The sequence below is a fragment of the Protopterus annectens genome, chromosome 7.part0 (genome assembly GCF_019279795.1).
Source record: "Protopterus annectens isolate FY-2018-M chromosome 7.part0, PAN1.0, whole genome shotgun sequence".
Lineage (NCBI taxonomy): Eukaryota > Metazoa > Chordata > Ceratodontiformes > Protopteridae > Protopterus > Protopterus annectens.
Window position 1 is genome coordinate 164,491,895 of NC_056739.1, and position 26,663 is coordinate 164,518,557.

A 26,663-nucleotide genomic window follows, 5' to 3' on the forward strand; every position below is an offset into this window, starting at 1 on the left:
CAGCATTTGTCCAGCATGTGGGCCCCCCATCCTAGGTCTGAAGCGTCTGTTGTGATGGTCTGGCTTGCTTGACATCTGCGAAAGGGTAGCCCTGGGTTTGACTGGCATGCTTGAGCCCACCATAGGAACTCCTGTTTTAAGCATGGAATTAGTGGAATTTCTGTTTCTAGGCTGTGCCTGTGTTGGGACCATAAATTCTTTAGGTACCACTGTAGTTTTCTCATATGTAGTCTGGCAAGTGGGACCAAGATTATGCATGATGCCATGAAGCCCAAGGCCTGCAGTACTTTTCTTGCTGTTAACTTGTTCTGTTTTGTTAGTGCCAAGAAGTAAAGAGGGAGTTCTCTTTGTTTTTCTGCAGTTAGGAAAGCCATTTGTTTTACTGTGTCCAATTCAGCCCCAAGAATGTCCTTGTCTGGGATGGTATCAGCCTTGATTTTTTGTAAATTGACTGTGTATCCCAGTGCTTGTAGCAAGTAAATGACCCTTTGTAAATCTGTTGTCAACTTGCTTTTGTTGTCCCCTTGTAGCAGGCAGTCGTCCAGGTATGGGTAAATTTGAATTCCTGTAGTCTGCAGTGGCGATTACTGATGCCAGGCATTTTGTGAATACTCTGGGCGCAGTAGATAAGCCAAAGGGCAATGCTGAGAATTGATAATGCTCTGATCCTGCAAGAAATCTGAGGTATCTTCTGCAGATTGGTCGAATGGGGATGTGCAGGTATGCCTCCTTGAGATCTAGAGTTACCAGCCAACACTCCTTGCCCAGCATGGGAAGAAGTTGCTGTAGGGTCAGCATTTTGAATTTTGGGACAATGATGTATGTATTTAAGGTGGACAGGTCGAGAATAGGTCTCCAACTTTTTTCCTTTCTTGGAACTAGGAATAGCCTTGAGTAGAATCCCTTTCCTTGTTCTGTTGTTGGCACTCTTTCCACAGCTCTCATGTTTGCTAACTGCATTATCTGTTGTAGAGCCTCTGTTTTTGATTTGGAGGTAGATTTGGCATTCCTCTTTTGACTGGTAAAGTGTGGAAGTGGAACCGGTAACCTTGATCTATGGTTTGTAAAATCCACTTGTCTTTTGTGATATAGTGCCAGTTCTTTGAAAATAAGGTTAATTTGCCGCCTAATGGAGCTGCTATTTGTTCCCTGGTAGGCGGTTTTAGAGTTAAGTCACTGTGGCTGTGTTGTTGTAGTGGCAGTGGTTGTGTCTGTGCCTCTGTTGTTACCTTGCCACTGTCGTCCTCTGTAGGCACCTCCTCTGGATTGGTTTCTGCCTCTGGATCGTCTATTCCTGCCCCTTTGGGATCTTGTGGAGTCAGGAAAGGACCAATTTTTGGCAGGCCAGTTCCTGCTAAACCTTGGGGGTTGAACCTGCAAGAAATCTTTAACCGTTTGAACAGATTTTGCCTTTTCTTCCATTTTCTTCATTACCTGCTGGGCAGGTGTACCAAACAAGCTGGTCTTATCCATAGGAGCATCTAATAACTTGGCTTTAACATGATCCGGTAAAGCTTGTTCCTTTAGCCATGCATGCCTTCTTATCACTGTGCCAGTCATGGCTGATCTAAATGAAGCCTCCAGTGCATCATAGCCACATTTTAAGGAATGGTTACTAACCTGTTGTATGTTATTTACCATTTCTAATACATATTTCTTATCAGTTGATTCATCAGAGGATAGCTTTTTTGTTAACTGATCAAGCATAAACTCTTGGTATTGTATCATGTGAAACTGACAGTTTAAAGCTCTAGCTGAGAGAGTAGCTGAAGTGTAAACCTTTTTGCCCCATCTGTCTAAAGACCTGGCTTCCCTTTCAGAAGGAATAGGATTTTTAGCTGTGGTCGCGGCTACTGCCTTGGGACCCTGGGATATAGTTTCGGGGTCTGCAAGTGGGGCCTTGTAAAGGTGGTGATGAGTGTCTGGTACCCTGTAAAATCTGTCTGGTTTGGCAGGGGCTGGAGGTAAAGAATCTGGTGCAGAGCAGACATCATTGAAGGCATCATCCACTACAGAGAGCACAGGAGGTATAGCTAAGGGCCTGTGTTGTGGAAGGTGCAGAAAGGTTCTAAGTCTTTTTCTGGAGTCTGAGAAATCCTGCTGCTGCCACTGGAACTGCTCTCGCATGGCATGTAAGGTTTCCCCAAAGGAAAATTCTTCTGGTGGGGAGGCAGCTGGAATGGATTCTTCAGCATCTGAGTCTTCAAAATTGGAGAAAGGAGCCTCTGGCTGGTCTGTTATGTCTGATTCATCAGCAGAATCATCAGAGGACACAGCCTCGGGGGGCTCTGCCCTAGGTCTCTTCTCTGGGGGCTGAGAGGCCCTGTCTGGGTGAGATTGAGATCCCCTAATTAATGAAATTAAATCTTCTGCCAGGGTAAGCATTTGTGAACTAGAAGAGGGCCGTGTTGTAGGGGTTTAGCAGGCACTGTTCTAGTAGTTTTGGCTGCTTTGGCCCTGGCAAAGGCCTTAATGGACATGGCTGCTGGAGGCCTAGCAGCACCATGTGCTGGGGTAGACACATCCAAGGGAATGGTGTCTGATAAGTCAGTGGCAACCACCGTAGTGGATAAAATTTCTGAGGCCGATTCAAGAGAAGTAGCAGGGGCCTCAGTGGTAGTGATAGATTCTGCTGTATTTGATCAGCTTTCTCGGTTTCGGCCGAAACCGAGACACTCGCGGTTTGCTTAACCATGGTTTCGGCCGAAACCGCGGACGCAGTGTCGGTCTTTATCTTTGCGTTTTTTAGCAGTTTGGGTAGTCGGAGGATCCGACGGCATAATATACGCAAAATCAGAACCGAAAAACTGTTCAGCAAACTCCGACCGACGCCTAAGCGTTCGTCGGTTGAAAGAAGCACAGGCCGAACAGGCTGCTACGTCGTGGGCTGGGCCTAAACAAGGCAGACAGTAAGAGTGGAAATCCTTATGAGGTATTTGTTTCCCACAGGTTAAACAATTATTAACTTTTTCTGACATCGGCTGAGGCAAGAAAGAGTCCCCAACGGGGTACTTAGCTTTAGAAGTGCTTTAAAAGTCTTCGAAGTAGTATTCGGTAGAAGTAATCTCTGGATCCGACCGACCGGCACTTGCGAACAGCTTCTGCTTCGGGCGCCACGCGGCAAGAAAGACTGGCGAAAATGGCGTCGGCTGATGCCTTTATACCCGAAGACCAACAGAGATGACGTCGGGTGAAGTGCGACATCAGCCGAAGCCGGACCCGGACATTGGAATCCGGCCGACTGAAGGGCTGCCTGACGACAGGACAACCCCCAGTTGTTATGACTGCAGATGCATCCATGAAGGACATCAGCTAGCATCTCTTTCTGGTTGATATGCAGATACTTTTGTTTTGGGCTCCATTTGCCCTGAATGCATCTCCCCGCCAGGTGGGCCCCCCCAAGCATAGTCTGATGCGTCTGTAGTTAGGGTTTGGGTGGCAGGGGGTAGAGTGAATGACAGTCCCTTGTTCTAGTGACATGTCTCTGCCCACCAAAGAAACTCCTGTTGTAGGCAAGGAATGAGAGGAATCATTGTTTCCAGACTGTGACAATGTTGACTCCATAAACTTTTTAGGTACCATTGAAGTTTCCTCATATGCAGTCTCGCATATGGAATTAGTAGAATTTACGATGCCATGAACCCCAAAAGCCTGCAGAATTTGTCTTGCTGATAACTGGGTTTTTGTTGCCATTTGTTTGAAGTATGTTGTCAGTTGCCTTTGTTTGTCTGGCGTAAGGTAAGCCATCTGGGCAGTTGAATTCAAGCTTGCACCCAGGAATGTAATTATTTGAGAGGGTACCAGTAGGGATATCTTTTCATTTATTGTGTACCCTAGGTATGTTAGAAGCCTTTTTACAAACGCCAGATGCTGAAGAAGAGTGTCCTTGTCCTCTGCTTGAATGAGACAGTCGTCCAGATAAGGATAAATTTGTATGCTTCTTTGTCTGCAGAATGCAATTACTGGTGCCAGACACTTTGTAAGGACCCTGGGCGCAGTAGATAAGCCAAAGGGCAGTGCAGAGAATTGGTAATGCAAAAAACCTGCCTTGAAGCGGAGGTATCTTTTGAATGATTCCCTTATTGGGATATGCAGGTATGCCTCAGGTCTAGAGTCACTAACCAAGCGTTCCTGCCCAGTATAGACAGTAGCTGTTGTAAAGACAGCATTTTGAATTTGGGAATGTCCAGGAACATGTTCAAAATCGATAAGTCCAGTATTGGATGACAAAAATTGTCTTTTCTGGGTACCAGGAAAAGTCTTGAATAAAAACCTTGTCCTTTTTCCTTTTCTGGTACTGGCTGAATATCCCCCCATATCCATGAGGGACACTACTTGTTTCTGAGCCTTTGCCCACTGATTTTTGTGGCAGGTCTGGCATCCGTTTGGAATTGGCAAAGTATGGAAATGAAATCTGTACCTCTGGGATACTACGTTTAACACCCACTTCTCCTGGGTAATTAACTGCCAATTTTGAGCATGAATTGCTAGTACCCCCCCCCCCCCAGGGGGCTGCCAAAAGATAAGTGCTTGGTGATGGTAGAGGAAAGTCATTGAGACTGCTTACTGTAGGGTTGTGCTTTGTTTCCTCCAGATTTGGAGGTGGAGGCACCCCATTGCTTTGCCCTGTAAGAACCCTGTGATTGGTATCTGGAGCCTTTTGTGCACCTAGATTTGCCTTGAGAGGCCCTGTTGGACACAGGAAAGGACCACTTTTAGTAGGCCAGTGCCTACTGAATCTGGGTGGCTGCACTTGCAAGAAATCTCTTACAGTTTGCATAGATTTAGCTTTGTCTTCCATTTTCTTTAAAATCTCTTCTGCCTTACCAGAGTTATCATGCTGCACGGGGGCATCCAACAATTTAGCTTTAACATGATCAGGCATGCCTTCTAATCACAGATCCAGAAACTGCGGCCCTGCAAGAGGCCTCCAAGGAATCAAACCACACTGCAAAGTATGCTTTCCAACCTGTTCTGCTGAATGCAATAATTCCTGTAACTCTATTTTCCACACAATCAGAGATCAACATCATTTTCTGTTTCAGTAAGCCCACAACATGCTGTTGATATTTAAGCATATGAAACTGGCAGTTTAAGGCCCTGCTTGCCAAGGTTGCAGATGTATAAACCTTCTTTCCCCATCTATCCAGCGCCTTGGAATCTCTATCAGAGGGGGTAGGATTTTTGGTTGTAGAGGCCTTTACACCCTTGGGACCCTGTGAAATAGTCTCAGGATCAGCAGCAGGATTTTTGAATAGAAATTTGTGGGAGTCAGAAACCCTGTAATATCGGTCTGGCTTACTAGGAGCCAGAAGTAGGGAATCAGGAGCCATGCTTGATTCCGAAAACACATCATCAACAATGACTAATACAGGGGGCATTGCCAAAGGCCTATGCTGAGGAAGAAGAAGAAAATCCCTAAGTCTCTTTTTTGATTCAGAGAATTCCTGACTCTCCCAGTGAAAATGTTCCCTTAAAGTATGCAAAGAGTCTCCAAAAGAGTAATCCTCAGGAGGAGATGCAGATGGGACGGATTCCTCTGCATCAGAATCCTCATAGGGTGGAATAGAAAAATCCAGATCAGAAGAAATGGAAACCTGATCTGAAGATTCATAATCAGTGCCTTGCCTAGGCCACTTAGTGGGGGGTGGGGGGGTGGGGTTGGGAACCCCTGATAGAGGTAATTAAGTCCTCAGCCATTTTGATCATCTGTTTTTTAGGCACAGGGGCCTGAGCATGTGGCTCATGCCTCGTTTTTTAGACACAGAAGATGTTTTTGAGGCTGGCGTTGGTTTAATATAAAAATGTTGAGGCCTGAAAACACCCTCAGAAGCCGGTGCCTGCTCAGCGGCTCAGGACCCATCCAAGGGAGAGACATCCACGGGTTCAATACTCTTGAGAATCTCGCGGCATACCAGACTCCGAATGGGTCTTGGTAGAGGCCTGCGACTCAAAAGTAGTGGGTATCAGGGGCTGCGAAAGCGCCTCACTGAGTACCGGCAACTGGCTTAGGAGAAGCTTCGTCGTCGGTTTTGAACCTCGACGGTCTGTCTCGTCTTTTTCTTTGCGTTTTTTGTGAACTCCAGTAGTTGGATTGCTAACAGATGACATTTCAGGATAATTAAATCTTTGATCCAAAATATTTAGAAGCAAAAATATACTGACGTTTAATAGTGCGTTGGTTAAATCTAGCACAAAACTGACAGCAAGGCACGTTATGATTTGGGCCTAGGCAAGGAATACAGTACAAATGGAAATCCTTATAAGGTATATGCTTCCCACATGTAATGTAATTATTAACTTTTACTGACATCGGTAAGGAGCAAGAAAAAAGTTTCCCCAACGGGGTAATTAGCTTTAGTTTGAAGACTTCGGTTCTGAAACTCGAATACAAAAATTTCAGGAGACTGTCGACCGGCACTCGCCAACTGTGTCTGCTTCTGGCACCGCGCGGCAAGAAAGACTGAATAAATTGGCATCGGCTGCATGTTTTATACCCCTGACGTCATGGAAGAGGAGACAGAAACAGACGCAGGACCCAAGACTTTGTTATTCAGGCTGACTGAGGGCAACCTGCCAGCAGATTACCCAAATGTAATGACTACAACAGTGAAACACGAAGAACATGTCCAAAAGCAACAGTAGCACAGCCATACACACTAATACATATTTAGACACGAGACAAGTCAGCAAAGTTCAAGTCAAATAAGACCTTCAGGAGGGTGGAAGGTAGCAAATTCTCTCAAACAATTGGCACATTTAAGCATAAATTTCAACAGAGAGCCCAAGTAATTCTGAAGGCTAAAGTAAAAGAAAAGAATCCCTTACCCAGTCTGTCCAAAAGTTTACCCTCTATCCCCTGAAAATGGGTTAGTGGTGGTAAGGCACCTGTTTGATTAGAAGAAGAGATCACTGCTTGGTCAGCTCTAAGATGAGAGAGAGAGAGAGAGAGAGAGTTGTTAGTTTGTCAGATTTTATATAATTTATCTGCCTTTTTTGGTACTCGTGCTAAAAGTCAGATGTACTGCAGGTTGCAGGCAGCACTAAAAGCAACCTCCAAAACTGGCAGAGTAGTTGGAATGGGTGTAGTTTGCAGGGCTTTTTGCTCTAATAAAATCATACTATCTGCCTAATTCACCTGTTTCCAAGAAAACATATCTTCAAGTCTGGAGACAGTCTCAGAAAAAACAAAGTCTACCTATGTTAAAATTTGGGATCACTGTCAAAAGAATCTGCACTGGGCTATGGAACCCTAAGGTGACAAAGTACAGTTGTGTACCTACCATAAATGTAGATGTTCGAGTGTATTCACTGTTGCAGTCATTACACTTGGGTTATCCTGCTGGCAGGCTACCCGCAGTCGGCCAGAGTTCCAAAGTCTAGGTCCGGTGTCGGTTGTTGTCGCCTCTTCCCGGACGTCAGTGCGCCAGGAGTATAAAAGATGCAACTGACGCCATTTTCTTCAGTTTTTCTTGTCCCACATGTCAGGTGCCCCCAGATAGAAAGGCTGAAAGAAAATATGCCAAAAAGCATGCATGTACTAATATAAACATTTCCTTCATCTACAAGCATATACACCACATAGGTTGTATAGAGCTGAGAAGTACAGAAAAGTCCCAGCAATGAGAAGGGGGATGGTGGGTGGGTAACCTGGACTGCAACAGTGAATACACTCGAACATCTATATTTATGGTAGGTAGACAACTGTAATATGCTCGTGTTTCACTGTTGCAGTCATTACACTTGGGTGGAATCCCAAAGCTGAGGTTGGGTGGCTGGGCCTAAATAGGATTAGGAGAGTCTACCAGGCCCTGCAGAACTGCAGTGGCAAAGCCTGCTCTGGATTTAGAGTAGAGAGGTAAGTGGTAGTGCTTGGTGAAAGTGTGCACTGAACTCCAGGTTGTAGCTTCAAAAATGTCTTTGGTTGGTACTCCTCTGAGAAAGGCTGCTGAAGTGGCTGTTGCTCTGGTAGAATGTGGCCTAATGCCCTTAGGCACTGATTTGCCATGTTGTGCATAACAGAAGCGAATGCAGTGTCCTATCCATTTTGAAATTGCCTGCTTTGAAATAGGCTTTCCTTGTGATCCTGCAGCATAGGCTATGAACAATTGCACAGTTTTTCTGAAAGCTTTTGTTTTGTCCAGGTAGAATCGTAGCTGTCTGTGTATGTCCAAGGCATGCAGAAGACTCTTCCCTTTATTCTGGGGATTTGGATAGAAAGTAGGTAAATGAATGGTTTGGTTAAGAGCCACACTGGATACCACCTTTGGCATGAATGTTTGGGTTTGTCCTAAGAGAGACCCTGCGCCCTGGTGAAAAATGATGAAAGGTTCCACTGCCATTAATGCCTGTAACTCAGACTCTTCTTGCTGAGGTTATTGCTAGGAGCAGAGCAGTTTTCCATAAGTATTTTATATCAGCTTTGCTGGCTGGTTCAAAAGGAAGCAGTGTGAGCTTTTCTACAACAAAATTGAGATCCCAAGCAGGTATTGGTGTTCTCCTTGGGGGTCTTAGGTTTTTTGCCCCTCTGAGGTACTCCCTTAGTAGTGGATGTGAAAAAATAGGAGGTTCCGTATTGTAATGAGCTGAAATGGCAAAGGAATGGATCTTAATAGATAAGGACAGGCCTTTGTCCAGCATCTCAGTAAGGTATTGTAAAATCTGAGGTATATTTGGAATAAGTGGTTCAAGCCCTTGTGCCTGGTTCCAAGCACAGAATCTCTTCCATTTTTCTGCATAAGATTTCCTAGTGCTGGGTCTCCTGGCTTTTAAAAGGACATCCTTAACAGCCTTAGAGAGAGGTGCGGTCTGAGTGGCTACATTATCTGCCATGCTGCCAGATTTAAGGTTTTGAGTTGACTGTACAGAATCTGACTGTTTTGAGTCAGAAGATGAGGAATTTGAGGTAAAGGCCAGGCTGGGCCCTGAGACAAGCTCTTTAGGATTGGGTACCAGTGCTGGTGTGGCCAGTCTGGGGCAATCAGAATCATATTTGGCCTCTCGTCTGACTTTTAGGAGCACCTTGGGAAGAATAGGCAGTGGAGGGAAGGCATAAACTGTCAGGGCTTTCCAGCTGAATGATAGAGCATCCACTTTCCATGCTTGTGAGTGATAAGTTCTTGTGCAGAATTTCTGTTGTTGGCAGTTGTAAGGGGAGGCAAAAAGATCTATGTCTGTTCATCCCCATTTCCTTGTTATCATGCTGAACACTTGTGGATTTAGTTTCCATTCGTGAGGATCCATGAGATTTCTGCTTAGTTCGTCTGCCAGTGTATTTTTCGTTCCTGGCAGGAATTGTGCCTGCAGATGTACTTGATAGGTCAGTGCTGTGTTCCACAAAGTCATGGCTTGCCTGCAGAGGGTGTAGGAATGCGTGCCCCCTTGCTTATGTATCACATAACTGTGGTATTGTCCGTCTTTATTAATAGTTGTCCTGGATGTAGTAGGTCCTTGAAAGCTGTCAGGGCACTCTGTACAGCTAGCATCTCTTTTTGATTGATGTGAAGATGCATTTGTTCCTTGGGCCACGTGCCCTGAACACATTTTCCTACCATATGTGCCCCCCCTAGGCATAATCCGATACATCCGTTGTTATTGTCTGCCTGGCTGTGGGTAAGGTGAAAGGCTGTCCCCTTGTTGTGGTGACAGGCTTGGGACCACCATCAAAACTCCTCTTGTAGGGAAGGAATTAAAGTTATTATTGTTTCCAGGCTGTGGCAATGTTGAGTCCAAACACTTTTTAGATACCATTGTAGTTTCCTCATATGCAGTCTTGCATATGGAATTAGTAGACTGCAGGACGCCATGAAGCCCAGGGCCTGCAGAATTTTTCTTGCAGGGAGCTGGGTCTTTGCTGCCATCATCTGAAAGTAATGAGTCAGTTGTCTTTGCTCGTCTGGCGTGAGATAAGCCATCTGGGTAGTTGTATTTAAGCTTGCACCCAGGAATATTATCTCTTGAGAGGGCACTAGTTTTGATTTATTTTCGTTTACTGTGTACCCTAGGCAAATTAGTAATCTTTTTACAAATGCCAGATGCTTTAGAAGAATGTCCTTGCTCTCTGCTTGAATAAGGCAGTCGTCCAAGTAGGGATATATTTGAATTCCTCTGTCTGCAAAATGCAATTACTGGTGCCAGGCATTTTGTGAAGATCCTGGGCGCAGTAGATAAGTCAAAGGGCAGTGCAGAGAATTGGTAATGCACTGAGCCAGCTATGAATCTGAGGTATCTTCTGCAAGATTGTCTGATTGGGACATGCAGGTATGCCTCCTTGAGGTCCAAAGTAACTAGCCAAGCCTTCTTGCCCAGCATGGGTAAAAGTTGCTGCTGTGTTAACATTTTGAATTTTGGAACATCCAGGAAAGTATTTAGGATTGACAAGTCCAGTATTAGTCTCCTGGCTTTGTCCTTTCTGGGTACTAGGAAAAGTCTTGAATAAAATACTTGCACCTGTTGCTGTGGTACTCTTTGAATAGCTCCCATGTCCACGAGAGCAGCAATTTGTTTTTGTGCCTCTGCCCATTGGTTTTGTGGCAGGTCCGGCATACCTTTTGATTTTGGAAAGGTATGAAAGTGGAAACTATAACCCTGAGAAACAATATTCAGTACTCATTTGTCCTGGGTGATCATGTGCCAATTTTGTGAGAAAAGTCCTAGCTTTCCCCCTAGGGGTGCTGCCAAAAGGTAAGTGCTCGGCATTAGTAAAGGGAAGTCATTGGGACTGTTTCCTATAAGGTTGTGACTTGTCTTTGGGGGCTGAAGCACCCCATTGTTTAGGTCTATAGGAGCCTTGGGGCTGAGATCTGCCTCTTGGGCGTCTATCTGCCTCTTTGCGGCCTGACACTGGAAAGGACCAATTTTTTTGAGGGCCAGTTTCTGCTAAACCTAGGTGGTTGAACCTGTAATAAATCCTTTACTGTCTGCATTGATTTAGCTTTATACTCCATTTTCTTTAACACCTCTTCTGCCTGAACACCAAACAAAGTATCATGCTGTTGTGGAGCATCCAATAATTTTACTTTAACATGTTCAGGTCAACTTTGTTCTTTCAACCAAGTATGCCTTCGAATGACAGAGCATGTAACTGCGGCTCTACAAGAAGCCTCTAATGAATCAAAACCACATTGCAGAGTATGCTTTCCCACTTGTTCAGCTGCATGCAATAAATCCTGCATTTCCTTACTGTCAGGACTTTGAGTTTGTAAGCATTTTCTGTTTTAACAAAGACATGAGGTACTGTTGATATTTAAGCATGTGAAATTGGCAATTTAAAGCCCTTACAGCTAAAGTAGCAGAAGTGTAAACTTTTTTCCTCCATCTATCCAGAGCTCTGAAATCCCTATCAGAGGGGACAGGGTTTTTAGCAGTGGAAGCCTTAACCCCTTTGGGACCCTGAGAAATTGTTTCTGGGTCCGCAGCAGGGTTTTTATAAATACATTTATGAGAGTCAGGGAGACCCTGTAGTACCTGTCTGGCTTGACTGGTGCAGGGGCTAAAGAATCAGGAGACAGACTGGATTCAGAGAAAACATCATCAACAATATCAAGCACAGGGGGAATAGCCAGGGGCCAGTGCTGAGGCAGTAAAAGAAAGTCTCTGAGCCTTTTCTTGGATTCTGAGTAATCCTGGCTCTGCCAATAGAAACGCTCCCTCATGGTGTGCAGGGTTTCCCCAAAAGAATAATCCTCAGGCGGAGAGGCTGAAGGTATAGATTCTTCTGCATGACAGTCCTCATAAGGAGGGAGAGAATATCCCTAATCTGAAGAGGAATCAGAGGAATCAAAGTCAGTGTCTTGCCTAGGCCTTTTATCAGGAGGGGGATGGGAACCCCTGATCAAAGTAATTAGGTCTTCGGCCATTTTAAGCATCTGTTTCTTTGGCATGGTTGACTGTTCAGGAGAATGCTGTACTTGTTCCCTTGTCTTTAATGGTGTTTTTGACTTTGCCTTGGCTGCTGTAGTGGACTTTATAGTAAGCTGTGAAGGTCTGAAAACATCCTCAGAAGCCGATGCCTGCTCAGCGGCCTCTGGACCAATCTGAGGGAATAGTTTCTGCAGGCCCAATACCTTGAGTTTCAACAGGCCTAGGTGTTTCCATGTGGGTATCGGACACGGCCTGTGGCTGCGAAAGTGCCTCACTGAGAACCGGCGACTGGCCTAGAAGAGACTTTGTCGTCGGTTTTGGACCTCGGATGCCTTTTCTTTGCCTTTGTGTTTTTTATGAATTCCGGTCGTCGGTTGTTCCAACGGCATTATGTAGTTAAACCTTTGGCCAAAGTAATGTAAAGCAATATCAAACCAATGCTTAATAGTGTGTTTGTTGAATCTAGCACAAAACTAACAACTAGTAACGTCGTGGTCAGGGCCTAGGTAAGGAATACAGTAAGAGTGAAAGTCCTTATGAGGTATTTGCTTCCCACAAGAAATACAATTATTAACTTTTACTGACATCGGTCTGGAGCAAGAAAAAGTTTCCCCAATGGGGTACTTAGCTTTATTGAAGACTTCGGTTCTCAAACTCGATTTTGAAAATCTCAGGAGTCGGCCGACCGGCACTTGCGAACTGCTTTTGCTTCGGGCACCACGTGGCAAGAAAGACTGAAGAAAATGGCGTCGGTTGCATCTTTTATACCCCTGGCGCACTGACGTCAGAGAAGAGGCAACAACAACAGGCGCCAAACCGAGACTTTGGAACTCTGGCCGACTGCGGGTAGCCTGCCAGCAGGCTAACCCAAGTGTAATGACTGCAACAGTGAAACACGATGAACATCACTCCCCTTTGCCCGTATCAGAATTCTCTGAACAAGCATCCTCTTCCATTGGAGTAGAGGAATAAGAAATGGGAGGAGTCACTTGGCATCCAGGATAAGTCTGCAACAAAGTCCTAGCTAAGGTAATAACACCACTATTAGCCACAGAAAACATCTTCTTGTGGTCTCAATGACTTAATTTTATTTTTTCTAGAGACATATTTTGATGAAGACCAAGAAGAACAGCTATCATTACAAGCAAAAAGTCTTTTTTCCCCCCAGTCACTCCGTGAAGACCCTCCCAGAGTGTCTCCGGCACCTTAAATAGATGGTTCTCCTATGTTTTCCTATGCCCACATTAGAGAATGAACAACTAAAAAAAAAGGGGCTGCCTTGTCCCTGGTGGACAGTGGCTGGCACGGCTACACAGAGGAATTTAAGGAAACCAGTAAATGGTCTAAAGAAAGTACAGTTTTGTACCTACCATAAATGTAGATGTCCGAACTGGATAGCATCTGCAGTCATAACAACTGGGTTGTCCTGTCGTCAGGCAGCCCTTCAGTCGGCCGGATTCCAAAGTCCGGGTCCGGCTTCGGCTGATGTCGCACTTCACCCGACGTCATCTCTGTTGGTCTTCGGGTATAAAAGCATCAGCCGACGCCATTTTCCTCAGTGTTTCTTGCCCCAGATGCCAGTAGCCCTCTTGAAGGCTAAAATTTGGATAGATGCCAATGTTTCCAAAAAGATAGAGGTAAACACAAAAATAAGCATGTATGTACATATATACAAACAAATACACCATAAAGACTCCCCCACGAGGCTAGCTATTAGGAGGGTAAACACCCTAGGAGTACCACAGAGGGAAGGAGGGAGGGTAATCCTGACTGCAGATGCTATCCAGTTCGGACATCTACATTTATGGTAGGTACAAAACTGTACTATGTCCTTCATGGATGCATCTGCAGTCATAACAACTGGGTAGAATACCATAGCCAACTAGGGAGGAGGATAAAAGTAGATTATGGTGTGTTTAGGATCCCTTGCAGTACAGCAGTGGCAAACCCTGCTCGGGATCTGGAATATAGAGGCAAATTATAATGCTTGGCAAATGTATGCACGGAGGTCCAAGTAGCCGCCTCAATAATGTCTTTGGTTGCCACTCCTCGTAAGAAGGCTGTGGTAGTGGCTGTTGCCCTTGTAGAATGAGGTCTTATGTTCTGTGGAATTGGTTTTCCATGGAAGGAGTAACAGAATCGTATGCAATTTCCTATCCATTTGGAGATTGTCTGTTTGGAAATAGCTTTTCCTTCCCTTCCTGTTGCATAGGCTACAAAAAGTTGGTCAGTCTTTCTGCTATTTTTGTTCTGTCCAAGTAGTAGCGTAGCTGTCTATGTACATCCAAGGTATGCAGTATTCTTTCCCTCTGTTTTGTGGGTTGGGAAAGAAGGTAGGTAGGTGGATTGCCTGGTTTAAAGACACTCTGGATACCACCTTAGGCATAAATGTAGGATTAGTCCTCATGGACACTATCTTGGTGGAAGATTAGGAAGGGTTGCACTGCCATTAAGGCCTGTAGTTCTGAAACCCTCCTTGCTGAAGTAATTGCCAGTAGGAAAGCAGTTTTCCATGACAGGTGTTGTAGGTCTGCTGTTGCTGCTGGTTCAAAGGGTGATAGTGTCAACTTTTCTAGCACAAAGTTTAAGTCCCAAGCTGGTAATGGTGGTTTCCTTGGAGGTTTTACATTCTTGATTCCTCTGAGGAACTGCCTGAGCAAAGGGTGCGAAAAACAGGTGGATCAAAGCTGTATTCTGCTGAAATAGCTGATGCATGTATCTTGATGGAGGAGTAGGACAGGCCTGAATGAAGAAGTTCGCCAGATACTCCAGAATGTTGGGCATATCTATGTTTGACACATCTTTTCCTCTTTCCGTACTCCAAATGACAAACCTTTTCCATTTTCCAGCATAGTTCCTTCTTGTTGAAGGTCTGCGTGCTTCAAGAATAATGTCTTTAACTCTTTGGGAAAGTTCTGGATTAGCTGCTGCTATGTGATGTTGCATGCAGTCAGTTGCAACGTTTTTAGGTTTGGATGTATGATGCTGTAGTTGTTCTGAGTTAACATCAAAGGCATCAGGGTATTGGCCACATATTGTTCGAGACATGCTCCTCAGCAGTGGGTACCAGTGTTGTCTTGGCCAGTTCGGAGCTATCAGGATTATCCTTGGGCGTTCTTCCTTGATTTTTAGTAGTACTTTGTGTATCAAGGGAAGAGGTGGGAATGCATATGCTGTTAGGCCTTTCCAGCTGAAGGAGAGCGAATCCACTTTCCATGCTAGTGGGTGGAATGTCCTTGTGCAAAACTTTTTGAGCTGGTGATTGAGAGGTGATGCGAATAGATCTATCTGAGGCATTCCCCATTTCTTTGAGATGGTCTTGAAGATGTCCGGGTGCAGCTTCCATTCATGGGCATCCGATGTGGTTCTGCTTAATATGTCTGCTAGAGTATTTTCTTTTCCGGTACAAATATTGCCTGTAACTGGATGTTGTAGCTGAGTGCCAGGGTCCACAGCTCCAAAGTCATTCTGCATAGGGGGTATGAATGAGTGCCTCCCTGTTTGTTGATGTACCACATGACTGTGGTGTTGTCTGTCCTTATCAACTGGCCCTCTTGGAGAAATGGTTTGAACTTTTGGATTGCCAGTTTTACTGCCAGCATTTCTTTTAGGTTGATGTGCAGGTGAAGTTGATCCTGTGTCCACAATCCTTGCAGCGCATTTGTCCAGCATGTGGGCCCCCATCCTAGGTCTGAAGCGTCTGTTGTGATGGTCTGGCTTGCTTGACATCTGCGAAAGGGTAGGCCTGGGTTTGACTGACATGCCTGAGCCCACCATAGGAACTCCTGCTTTAAGCATGGAATTAGTGGGATTTCTGTTTCTAGGCTGTGTCTGTGTTGGGACCATAAATTCTTTAGGTACCACTGTAGTTTTCTCATATGTAGTCTGGCAAATGGGACCAAGATTATGCATGATGCCATGAAGCCCAAGGCCTGCAGTACTTTTCTTGCTGTTAACTTGTTCAGTTTTGTTAGTGCCAAGAAGTAAAGAGGGAGTTCTTTTTGTTTTTCTGTAGTCAGGAATGCCATTTGTTTTACTGTGTCCAATTCAGCCCAAGAATGTCCTTGTTTGGGATGGTATCAGCCTTGACTTTTGTAAATTGACTGTGTATCCCAGTGCTTGTAGCAAGTAAATGACCCTTTGTAAATCTGTTGTCAGCTTGCTTTTGTTGTCCCCTTGTAGCAGGCAGTCGTCCAGGTATGGGTAAATTTGAATTCCCTGTAGTCTGCAATGGGCGATTACTGATGCCAGGCATTTTGTGAATACTCTGGGCGCAGTAGATAAGCCAAAGGGCAATGCTGAGAATTGATAGTGCTCTGATCCTGCAAGAAATCTGAGGTATCTTCTGCAGATTGGTCGAATGGGGCGTGCAGGTATGCCTCCTTGAGATCTAGAGTTACCAGCCAAGACTCCTTGCCCAGCATGGGAAGAAGTTGCTGTAGGGTCAGCATTTTGAATTTTGGGACAATGATGTATGTATTTAAAGTGGACAGGTCGAGAATTGGTCTCCAACTTTTTTCCTTTCTTGGAACTAGGAATAGTCTGGAGTAGAACCCCTTTCCTTGCTCTGCTGTTGGCACTCTTTCCACAGCTCTCATGTTTGCTAACTCCATTATCTGTTGTAGTGCCTCTGTTTTTTGATTTGGAGGTAGATTTGGCATTCCTTTTTTGACTGGTAAAGTGTGGAAGTGAAACCGGTAACCTTGGTCTATGGTTTGTAAAATCCACTTGTCTTTTGTTATGTAGTGCCAGTTCTTTGAAAATAAGGTTAACTTTCCGCCTAGAGGAGCTGCTATTTGTTCCCTGGTAGGCGGATTTAGGGTTAAGTCACTGTGGTTGTGCTGATGTAGTGGCAGTGGTTGTGTCTGTGCCTCTGTTGTTACCTTGCCACTGTCGTCCTCTGTAGGAACCTCCTCTGGATTGGTTTCTGCCTCTGGAAAGTCTATTCCTGCCCCTTTGAAATTTTGTGGAGTCAGGAAAGAACCAATTTTTGGCAGGCCAATTCCTGCTAAACCTTGGGGGTTGAACCTGCAAGAAATCTTTAACCGTTTGAACAGATTTTGCCTTTTCTTCCATTTTCTTCATAACCTGCTGGGCAGGTGTACCAAACAAACTTGTCTTATCCATAGGAGCATCTAGCAACTTAGCTTTAACATGATCCGGTAAAGCTTGCTCCTTTAGCCATGCATGCCTTCTTATCACTGTGCCAGTCATGGCTGATCTAAATGAAGCCTCCAGTGCATCATAGCCACATTTTAAGGAATGGTTGCTAACCTGTTGTATGTTATTTACCATTTCTAATACATATTTCTTATCAAGAGATTCATCAGTGGTTAGTTTTTTAGTTAACTGATCAAGCATAAACTCTTGGTATTGTATCATGTGAAACTGACAGTTTAAAGCTCTAGCTGAGAGAGTAGCTGAAGTATAGACCTTTTTACCCCATCTGTCTAATGACCTTGCTTCCCTTTCAGAAGGAATAGGGTTTTTAGCTATGGTCGCGGCTACTGCCTTGGGACCCTGGGATCCTTGTAAAGGTGGTGATGAGTATCTGGCACCCTGTAAAATCTGTCTGGTTTGGCAGGGGCTGGGGGTAAAGAATCTGGAGCGGAGCAGACATCATTGAAAGCATCATCCACCACAGAGAGAACAGGAGGTATAGCTAAGGGCCTGTGCTGTGGGAGGTGCAGAAAGGTCCTAAGTCTTTTTCTGGAGTCTGAAAAATCCTGTTGCTGCCATTGGAAATGCTCTCGCATGGCATGTAAGGTTTCCCCAAAGGAGAATTCTTCTGGTGGGGAAGCAGCTGGAATGGATTCTTCAGCATCAGAATCTTCAAAATTGGAGAAAGGAGCCTCTGGCTGGTCAGTTATGTCTGATTCGTCAGCAGAATCATCAGAGGACACTGGCTCAGGGGGCTCTGCCCTAGGTCTCTTCTCTGGGGGCTGAGAGGCCCTGACTGGGTGAGATTGAGATCCTCTAATTAATGAAATTAAATCTTCTGCCAAAGTAAGCATTTGAGAACTAGAAGAGGGCCTGGTTGTGGGGGGTTTAACAGGCACTGTCTTAGTAGTCTTGGCTGCTTTAGCCCTGGCGAAGGCCTTAATGGACATGGCTGCTGGAGGCCTGGCTGCACCACGTGCTGGGGTAGAGACATCCAAGGGAATGGTGTCTGATAAGTCAGTGGTAACCACCGTAGTGGATAAAATTTCTGAGGCCGATTCAAGAGTGGTAGCAGGGGCCTCAGTTGAAGAGATAGGTTCAGCTGTACTTTGATCAGTTTTCTCGGTTTCGGCCGAAACCGAGACACTCGCTGTTTGCTTAACCATGGTTTCAGCCGAAACCGCGGACCGCGGGTGTCGGTCTTTATCCTTGCGTTTTTTGGCAGATTGGGTAGTCGGAGGATCCGACGGCATAATGTACGCAAAATCAGAACCGAAAAACTGTTCTGCAAACTCCGACCGACGCCTAAGCGTTCGTCGGTTGAAGGAAGCACAGGCCGAACAGGCTGCTACGTCGTGGGCTGGGCCTAAACAAGGCAGACAATAAGAGTGGAAATCTTTATGAGGTATTTGTTTCCCACAGGTTAAACAATTATTAACTTTTTCTGACATCGGCTGAGGCAAGAAAGAGTCCCCAACGGGGTACTTAGCTTTAGAAGTCTTCGAAGTAGTATTCGGTAGAAGTAATCTCTGGATCCGACCGACCGGCACTTGCGAAAAGCTTCTGCTTCGGGCGCCACGCGGCAAGAAAGACTGAGGAAAATGGCGTCGGCTGATGCTTTTATACCCGAAGACCAACAGAGATGACGTCGGGTGAAGTGCGACATCAGCCGAAGCCGGACCCGGACTTTGGAATCCGGCCGACTGAAGGGCTGCCTGACGACAGGACAACCCAGTTGTTAGGACTGCAGATGCATCCATGAAGGACATCCAGCAATGGTCACTGCAAAATCTCTTACTTGTGCTTTAACTGCTTTTTTCTTTTTAGGTACACTGAGGGAAGAAACAGCAGGACCAAGGTATCCATGTTGTAGCCAGGGAAGAAGCCTTTTTGCCAAGTAAGATGTAGATGGTTAGTAAGTTAGCACCAAGTTCACCTAAGTAGCACACAACCCTTCAAAAAATTTCAACTCTCACAAAAAGTGGCAGAAGCAGCACACAATATACTCCTGTTAACAGTCACTTTTCCTAAAAAGAACAGTTAGAAGATTAAACAAGTTCATAGGTTCATACTAGGCTATCTGCCCTAGGGCATTTATAAGCCTAGCCAGAGTGTGTTTGGCTTTCGCTACCCATTTTAAATTAATTTTGCTATGCCCTTTTTCGAGGTTAGTATACTGTGCCTCTGTCTAACAGTGACACAGAAGTGATACCCGGGGTAAACCTATGATCTCCTATCCACTCAAGATTCCTCTTGAAGAGAGTCAATGAGGGACTCTGCCTAACCTGGACTGGGATTTTATTTCAGAGTGAAGGGAGCCTCTGGGTTATGAATCTGTCCCTCCAGCATGTCCTATTTATTTCAGTGCTGAGGTTCAAGTCTCTTGAGCGCGTAGCTCGATGGGATTTGGATTTTCTGAGGTGCAGCATGTCCATTAATTCCGGGTTGGACATGGCTTTATACGTCAGGCACAGATCGCCTCTGAGCAGGCGGTATGCCACTGAGTAGAGCTGGAGTTTCTTTAACCGGGCAGCATATGGCACCTGTTTGAGCCCTTTGATCCTCTTGGTGAGGTACTTTTGGGGTCTTTCCAGTTGCTGCAGGTGTCTGGTAAGGTACATCCCAAAAGGGGCATTGTACTCAATTATGGGCCTGATGAGGGATGAGTAAAGAGGCACGAAGACCTCCCCTGATCTTGATGTGAATCCCTTCATGATCAGGTGGACTATATAAAATGTTTTTCTAACCACTTTGGCCACGTGGTTGCCAAATGAGAGATTGCTATCAACTTGGGTCCCCAGTTCCCTAATTACTTCTTCTGTACTTAATGGAGTACCACTATGTGGTAATTTGTGGGCACTTTGTTTTTGCCAAAGGGGATGACTATACACTTTTTGGCATTTAGCTTGAGGCCATGGCTCTGGCACCAGTTGTCTGTTTCTATGAGGCCCTTTTGGAGGATGCTTGTGTCGGCTGGAGAGTCGATTATGGCCAGTTGCAGTCTTCTGCGAACTTGGTCAGCCACAGTCCTTCCGTGTTGGCCTGTACCTCCGAGAAATATATACCGAACAAGAGAGGTCCCACGACTGAGCCTTGTGGGATGCCACTTGTAACTGGTTTGGAGTCTGACATGGCTCCAGCAATTCTAACCATGTGGGTTCTGTCCTTAAGCCAGTTTGCAACCCATCTAGTGACATAGGGGTTTACATTTAAGCTGGTGAGCTTATCTATAATGCCCGAGTGGGGTATTGTATTGGAGGCTTTTGCGAGGTCCAGGTAGGCTGTGTGGACCACCTTCCCCTCGTCAATGGCCTTGGTGACTGTTTCAAAGAAATCGACCAGGTTTAAGAGGCAGGATCTGTCCTTAAAGCTGAACTGGGTAGGATCCAGTGTCTGTAGGTCCCCAATATCTTTATTTATGAGGTCCATGATGATCCTTTCCATAGCTTTGCAGACCAAGCTAGTAAGGCTTATGGGGCGATAGTTTCCAGGATCCGTTGAGGCACCACCTTTGTGGAGAGGGACCACTGTTGCTGTACGCCACTCTTTGGGTACATATCCTGTAGTAAGGCTGAGATTGAACAGTAGTTTTATGTTTGGGTTTAGCTCTTCTTGGAGTTCATGTAGGACGCAGCCCAGGACACCGTCTGGCCCCATTGATGCTGTGTTTTTTTGCTTTGGAGAGGGCGGCTCTTACCTGAGCATCTGAGATGTCAGGGGGGCAGCACTCTGCTGGGATAGATATTTGCCCTTTTGGTGGGGGGGGGAGTTTGCACCGAACCAGTCAGCTAGGATGTTGACAATGTCTGTGGGTTCAGTGTATTTTTTGTCATTTTGGACTAATTCTGAGCATAACTGGGAATTCCCACCCAGGTTCCTAGCATAACTAAAGAAAGCCTTGTGATTATCCTTAGTGTCCTGTGCAATTTTTCTCTCGAAGCTGGCCTTAGACGATTTTATGAGTGCCCGTAGCTTTTTGCTAATACTGATCAGAGATGCTTTCCCTTTTTGGGATTTTGTTCTATCGTGTAGTAGCTTCCTCCTTCTATTGTATAGTTTGTTTATGGCTGGGGTCCACCAGACAGGACGTCTGCCTTTGGAGGATTGGTTCTTGGTTTTATTTGGGATTGCATGATCCATGCATTCCTGAAGGTGTTCATAGAAGGCGTTTATAAAGGATTCTGCGGTCTGGGCCGTATTTTCCACAGGCCCGGGGGCTTTGAAGGATTCCACCTCGGTTTTGAGGAGTGTGAAATTTGCTTTAGAGAAGTTTTTCACTATGGTTTTGTAGTAGCTTGTCATAACGTGTACATAAGCATTACATTAAAAAAAAAAACAGTTTCTGCCAAAAAAAGTAGACTTTCAAGTACATAAAACAAATTTTTAGTTCCAGACTGCTGAAAATAAGCCCCTAAATCTTACATATACACCTAGGAACTAGAAAGTAATTTCTAGACAGTAAAAGCAGTATTCACGGAATATCTAAACACTACTCCTGAAAAGTTATGTACTCACCATAACGTTCCATCTGAGTAGGTGACTTCATTAGTCTGCAACCTTTGGGTCTTGGATCCGACTTCGGATCCGAGCCGGCAACTTATTTTACAGCTTTTGGATCAGAGCTCCTAGATCCTTCCCCTTACCATAATCCCCTGCCAACCCTGATTGACCTCAGATCAAGTTTACCCTTACACTAAAATTCAGACCAAAAGCGTCCCGAAAGGGACCGAGAAAGGGCATTCAAGAATTAACTTCTGAAGGCCAGGGGGAAGGAGGGGGGGTGGCTGCAGACAAATGAAGTCACCTACTCAGATGGAACGTTATGGTGAGTGCATAACTTCTTAATCTGAAGTAGGGACTTCATTTGTCAGCAACCTTTGGGACAGAGTCCCCAGCTACCTGAATCTTGAGCGGCCATCATGGAAGGATGTTCCGGAGCACTGCGGAGCCAAAGGATGCTCTCCCTCTGGAAATAACGTCCAGCTTATAATGGTTGATAAAGGTATGAGATGAGGCCCAAGTGGCTGCAGAGCAAATATCATCCACAGATACTCTAGATCTAAAGGCAGCAGAAGTAGATATGGAGCGAGTAGAATGCGCCCGTACTCCCTGAGGTGCAGGCCTCCCAGAAGTTTCATAGGCCAGAAGAATACACTATGAAATCCAACGTGATAAGGTGACCTTAGAAATAGCTTTACCCAAATAGAATTTGGCAAAGGAAATGAACAACTGATCGGATCGTCTGTGACCAGCAGTCCTATGAATGTAGAAGCGCAGTTGTCTGTGCACGTCTAAGGAATGCAGCTTGTATTCTCCTTTATTCTGGTACTTAGGGAAGAAAACTGGCAGGTTAATGGACTGATTGATATTGGTTTCTGAGGCCACCTTAGGAAGAAAGGAGAGATTGGTCCTGAGGTACACTCTATCCTGATGAAAAATCAAGTAGGGAGGTTTCGCACAAAGGGCCTGAAGTTCGGAAACTCTTTTCGCTGAAGTGATGGCGACAAGGAACGCCGTTTTCCAGGAAAGGTATTTAAGTTCGGCCGAGGCAGCTGGTTCAAAGGGAGGGGCAGTCAAGGCTTGAAGGACTAGTGAAAGATCCCAAGGGGGTACAGCTTCCTTGACAGGAGGCTTGAGCAGGAAAGTACTCTTGAGGAAGGTTTTACATAATTTCGCAGTCATCAAGGGACCTGTCTCGTGTCCCACATGGTAATGACAAATGGCTGCCAATTGAACCTTGACCGTAGAACAGCTAGCTCCCCGTTGAAAAAGTCCGGTGAGGAAATCAAAGACGGACGGTAACGAAGCCGTGAAGGGATCTATGTTATGGTGTTCCGCCCAGATGGAAAAACACTTCCATTTACTGCAATAGATTTTTCTAGTGGAAGGTTTATGTGCTGCCACCAAGATGGCTTTAACTGGTGAAGAGATGCCGGGAATCCTGACTAAGAATGGAACTGGAGCAGCCAAGTTGTCAGCTTCAGGTTGTCTAGATTCGGGGTCGGTAGACCTAAGGGATGGTATATTAGATCCGGAATGGGATCCAGAATTCAGGGAGGATTCACCAGATGAGACCACAGGTAAGGGAACCAAGTTTGACGAGGCCAGAATGGGACAATGAGGATCATTCTGCTCCCCAACAGAGAGGCTTTCTGTATAAGTTTCAGCATCAGTAGTAGAGGAGGATAGGTATAAAGTAGACCGGGAGGCCAAGCATGCACTAGAGCATCTCTTGGGGTTTCCCCTAGGGGGGGAAACCAGAGCGAAAAAGCTGGAGCATTTCGTATTTGAGGGAGTGGCAAAAGATCGCAGCAGGGTTGCCCCCATTCGGCAAAAATCCGCTTCGCTACCTGGGAATTGAGAGACCACTCGTAAGGGGAAAGAATACTGTGGCTGAGCTTGTCCACCAGACTGTACGCCAGAATGCTGGACCGTCCCGGAATGTGCGTTGCGATAAGGAAGCGGTTGGTGGAGATCGCCCATTCCCACACCCTCATGGCCTCTCGACAGAGTGGGTACGATCTGGTTCCCCACTGTTTGTTGATGTACCAGACAACTGACATGTTGTCCGTCTGTATGGCAATAGTTCCTACGGGGAGAAGGTTCTGAAGTGCTTGCAACGCCAACAGCACCGCCCTCATCTCCAGAACATTGATATGCAAGGAGGTCTCTGTGTCGTTCCACGTGCCTTGGACCGTTCTGCCTGAGCACTGCCCCCCCCACCTGAGGCGAGAGGCGTCCGTGGTCACCGTGGCGAGGGGAGGCGGCGTGCAGAAGGGTCGTCCCGTATAGAGGTCCGGGGACTGGAGCCACCATAAGAGGGCCCTCCTGCAAGCCCTGCTGAGTGAGATAGGATGACCGAGGGGAAGAAACTGAAAGGACCATTGGACTAAAAGGGTCCACTGTAGCACCCTCATATTCAGACGAGCGCATGGAAGAAAAGTTATTGCTGCCGCCATGGAGCCTAGCTCCCTCAGGACCAATTCTGCTGGTGGGGCTTTTGATTGGAGGATGGCCCGCACATGAAGCCTCAGGTTTTGAAGTCGCTCGAGTGAGGAGCGCAGACTTCTCGTATCTAGTTTGGCCCCTATGAACTCTATCACTTGTGTTGGAGCAAGGGAGGACTTGTCCATGTTGATCATAATGCCTAGTTGGGGAGCTAGCCGGAGAAAGTAATTTCTGGCTGCGCAGAGTAGATGCCTTGTTGGGGCGGACAGGAGCCAGTCGTCCAGGTAAGGGGAAGACTTGCATTCCCTGGAGTCTCAGGTGGGCCGCTATCGCTGCTAAAACTTTGGTAAACACCCTGGGGGCTGTGGTGAGACCAAAGGGAAGGACCCTGAACTGATAGTGACTGGCTCCCAGCCGGAAGCGGAGAAACCTCCTGGATCGTCTGTCCATTAAAATGTGGTAGAACGCACCCTTGAGGTCTATTGAGCACATCCAGTCGCTCTCCCGCAAGAGGGGGAGAATGGATTGAAAGGTGACCATCCGGAATTTTTCTTTGGTTACTGACAGGTTCAAGAGTGAAAGGTCGAGAATCAGTCTCAAGTCCCCAGTCTTATTTGGTACCAGAAAGAACCTGGAGTAAAACCCTAATCTGAGCTGATCTGGGGGAACGGGCTGGATGGCTCTTTTTTCTAGCAGCTGCTGAATTTCTGCAGCTGCCGCTTCCCTCTGATCGGGTGGTACATCGGATAGGTTTTTGAGTCTGGGGACATGGTGCAGCAGAATTTTGTAACCTCTGGATATGATATGAAGCACCCAGCGATCTGACGTAATGGACTCCCAAGCCACCAGGTGCTTCGAGAAGCGCCCCCCGACTGCCTCCAGAGTGGAGCAGTCGGGCAACACCTCAGGGCTGCTGCGTAGGCCGATCAGAGAAGGTTTCTCTGGACCCAAAATTTTTCGGGGCCCCTCTGCCTCTAGGGCCGCTTCCTACCTGTCCTCCTCTGCCACGGAAGGACTGGTTGTGCTGAAAAGAATGGGAATGTTGCGATTTCCGGAACCACATCTTCTTCTGTCCCTTTTGGTTCTTGGAAAAGGACCTCTGGGGAGCAGAGAAGTGGACTCCGACAGCAGACAACGTCTTCCTGTCCTTTTCGCTCTGGACAAGTGTCTCGCGAACGGTCTTGCCAAACAAGGCAGAACCATCAAAGGGGGCATTCACAAAGGACGCCTTAAAGGGCTCCGCGAAGTCACAATGTCAGAGCCAGGCCTGATGTCTCATGACTAGATCCACTCCACTGGCTCTAGCGGCTCCCTCTGTGGTGTGGGACAAAAGCCGCATAGAGGTATTTGAAACAGATATTAGAGTGGCCATACAAGTGGAGTACAACTGCTTGTCCTCCGCCGACATGGACTCTGGGGGGGGGGGGCAGCATATTCTTTGATAAGATCTCGCTGCATCCTAATGACATGTGCCATATAGTTCAGGGACCTTACTGAGAAGGTTGCTGAACTAAATACCCACTTCCCGAGGCGATCCATCGAGCAGGACTCCTTGCTCGGTGGATGGACAGAGGGGCTCTCCTGAGCCAATTCCCTCTTGGTGGCTGCCGCCATCAACATGGCATCTACGGGGGGACCCTTGCTCCAATGGGACCGGTCTGCAAGGGGACTCAAAATTCTATCCGGGCGTTAGGGGACTGGCTCCATAGTGTCCGGCTCCTTCCATGCCCTGGTGGTGATAAGGTCCACCAGAGGGTCGGCCGGATGGGAACACCAAAGAGGTAGACTGGCCTGCTTCGAATGCCTCCATGAACACGGACTCGTCGGAAGAAGCCTTGGGGGCAGACCACTTCCCTCTGATCCTGAGCATTTCCATGATGTCTCCCAAAGGAGACATCCTCGGGGGGTGACCTTGGGGAACCTTCCCCTTCATCCAAGTCCATGTCCTCAGTTAAGGACTCGGGGGAGTCTACGTGTCTCCTCTTACACTTATGCTTGCGAGGCACTTCCTCAGGGGGACTGTCCAAGGAGGTCGCAGCAGCAATATCCTGTTCCAGTGGAACAACCTGGGACATCGAAGCAGGCTGTCCCTGAGGCTGGGTGATGGAAGCCTGACCCAGCAGAGAGGGAGTGCAGGGGGGAGCCGATGCAAGGACCGGGGGGTCCGGATGCTCTCAACAGAGCCCTCTCCACTGCATCGAAGGCCGAGGGGGAGCCGCTCTCCCTGGGGTCCGAAAGCAGACTCCCACTCGGATCCGATGAAGGGATCGGAACCGGTGCTGAGGCCATCGGATCCGAAGGACCCGTGTGCTCCGACCTGGACGGAGCCGAAGGCACACTGAATCCCTCGGATCCGAAGCACGGCCCACAGCTCCGAGAGGTCGGATCCGATGAAGGACCCGACAGACTCTAGGGCAGGGTCGAATCCGAAGTACCCAGTACTGTCGGTGCCGACCCACACCCGGCTCCAACCCTGCCCGGCTTAAAGCACTCCGAACCCAGGAAGCGGGTCGGAGAAGGAGCTATCGAGGCAAAAAAAAAAAAAAAAAAAAAAGGTGTCGAGCTCCTCCCCGATGGAGGCAAGAGCACTCCCATCTGCAGCTGGGCCTGGATGAACCTTCTCATCATCCAGTCCAAGTCTGCATGAGAAAGACCAAGTAGATCTCGACGAGGCCAACGAGGCGGCTGGAATG

General features: G+C 46.7%; 1 protein-coding gene across 1 annotated transcript in view; it reads right to left on the reverse strand.

Annotated features, from left to right (window-relative positions):
- The window catches only part of STK38 (serine/threonine kinase 38), a 1,097,533-nt gene that overhangs the window by 572,341 nt on the left and 498,529 nt on the right, over nt 1-26,663 (reverse strand). Inside the window, exon 8 of the mRNA XM_044076623.1 lies at nt 12,487-12,502. Coding sequence (XP_043932558.1) covers nt 12,487-12,502 — 16 coding nt within the window. The remainder of the gene's footprint in view (nt 1-12,486; nt 12,503-26,663) is intronic.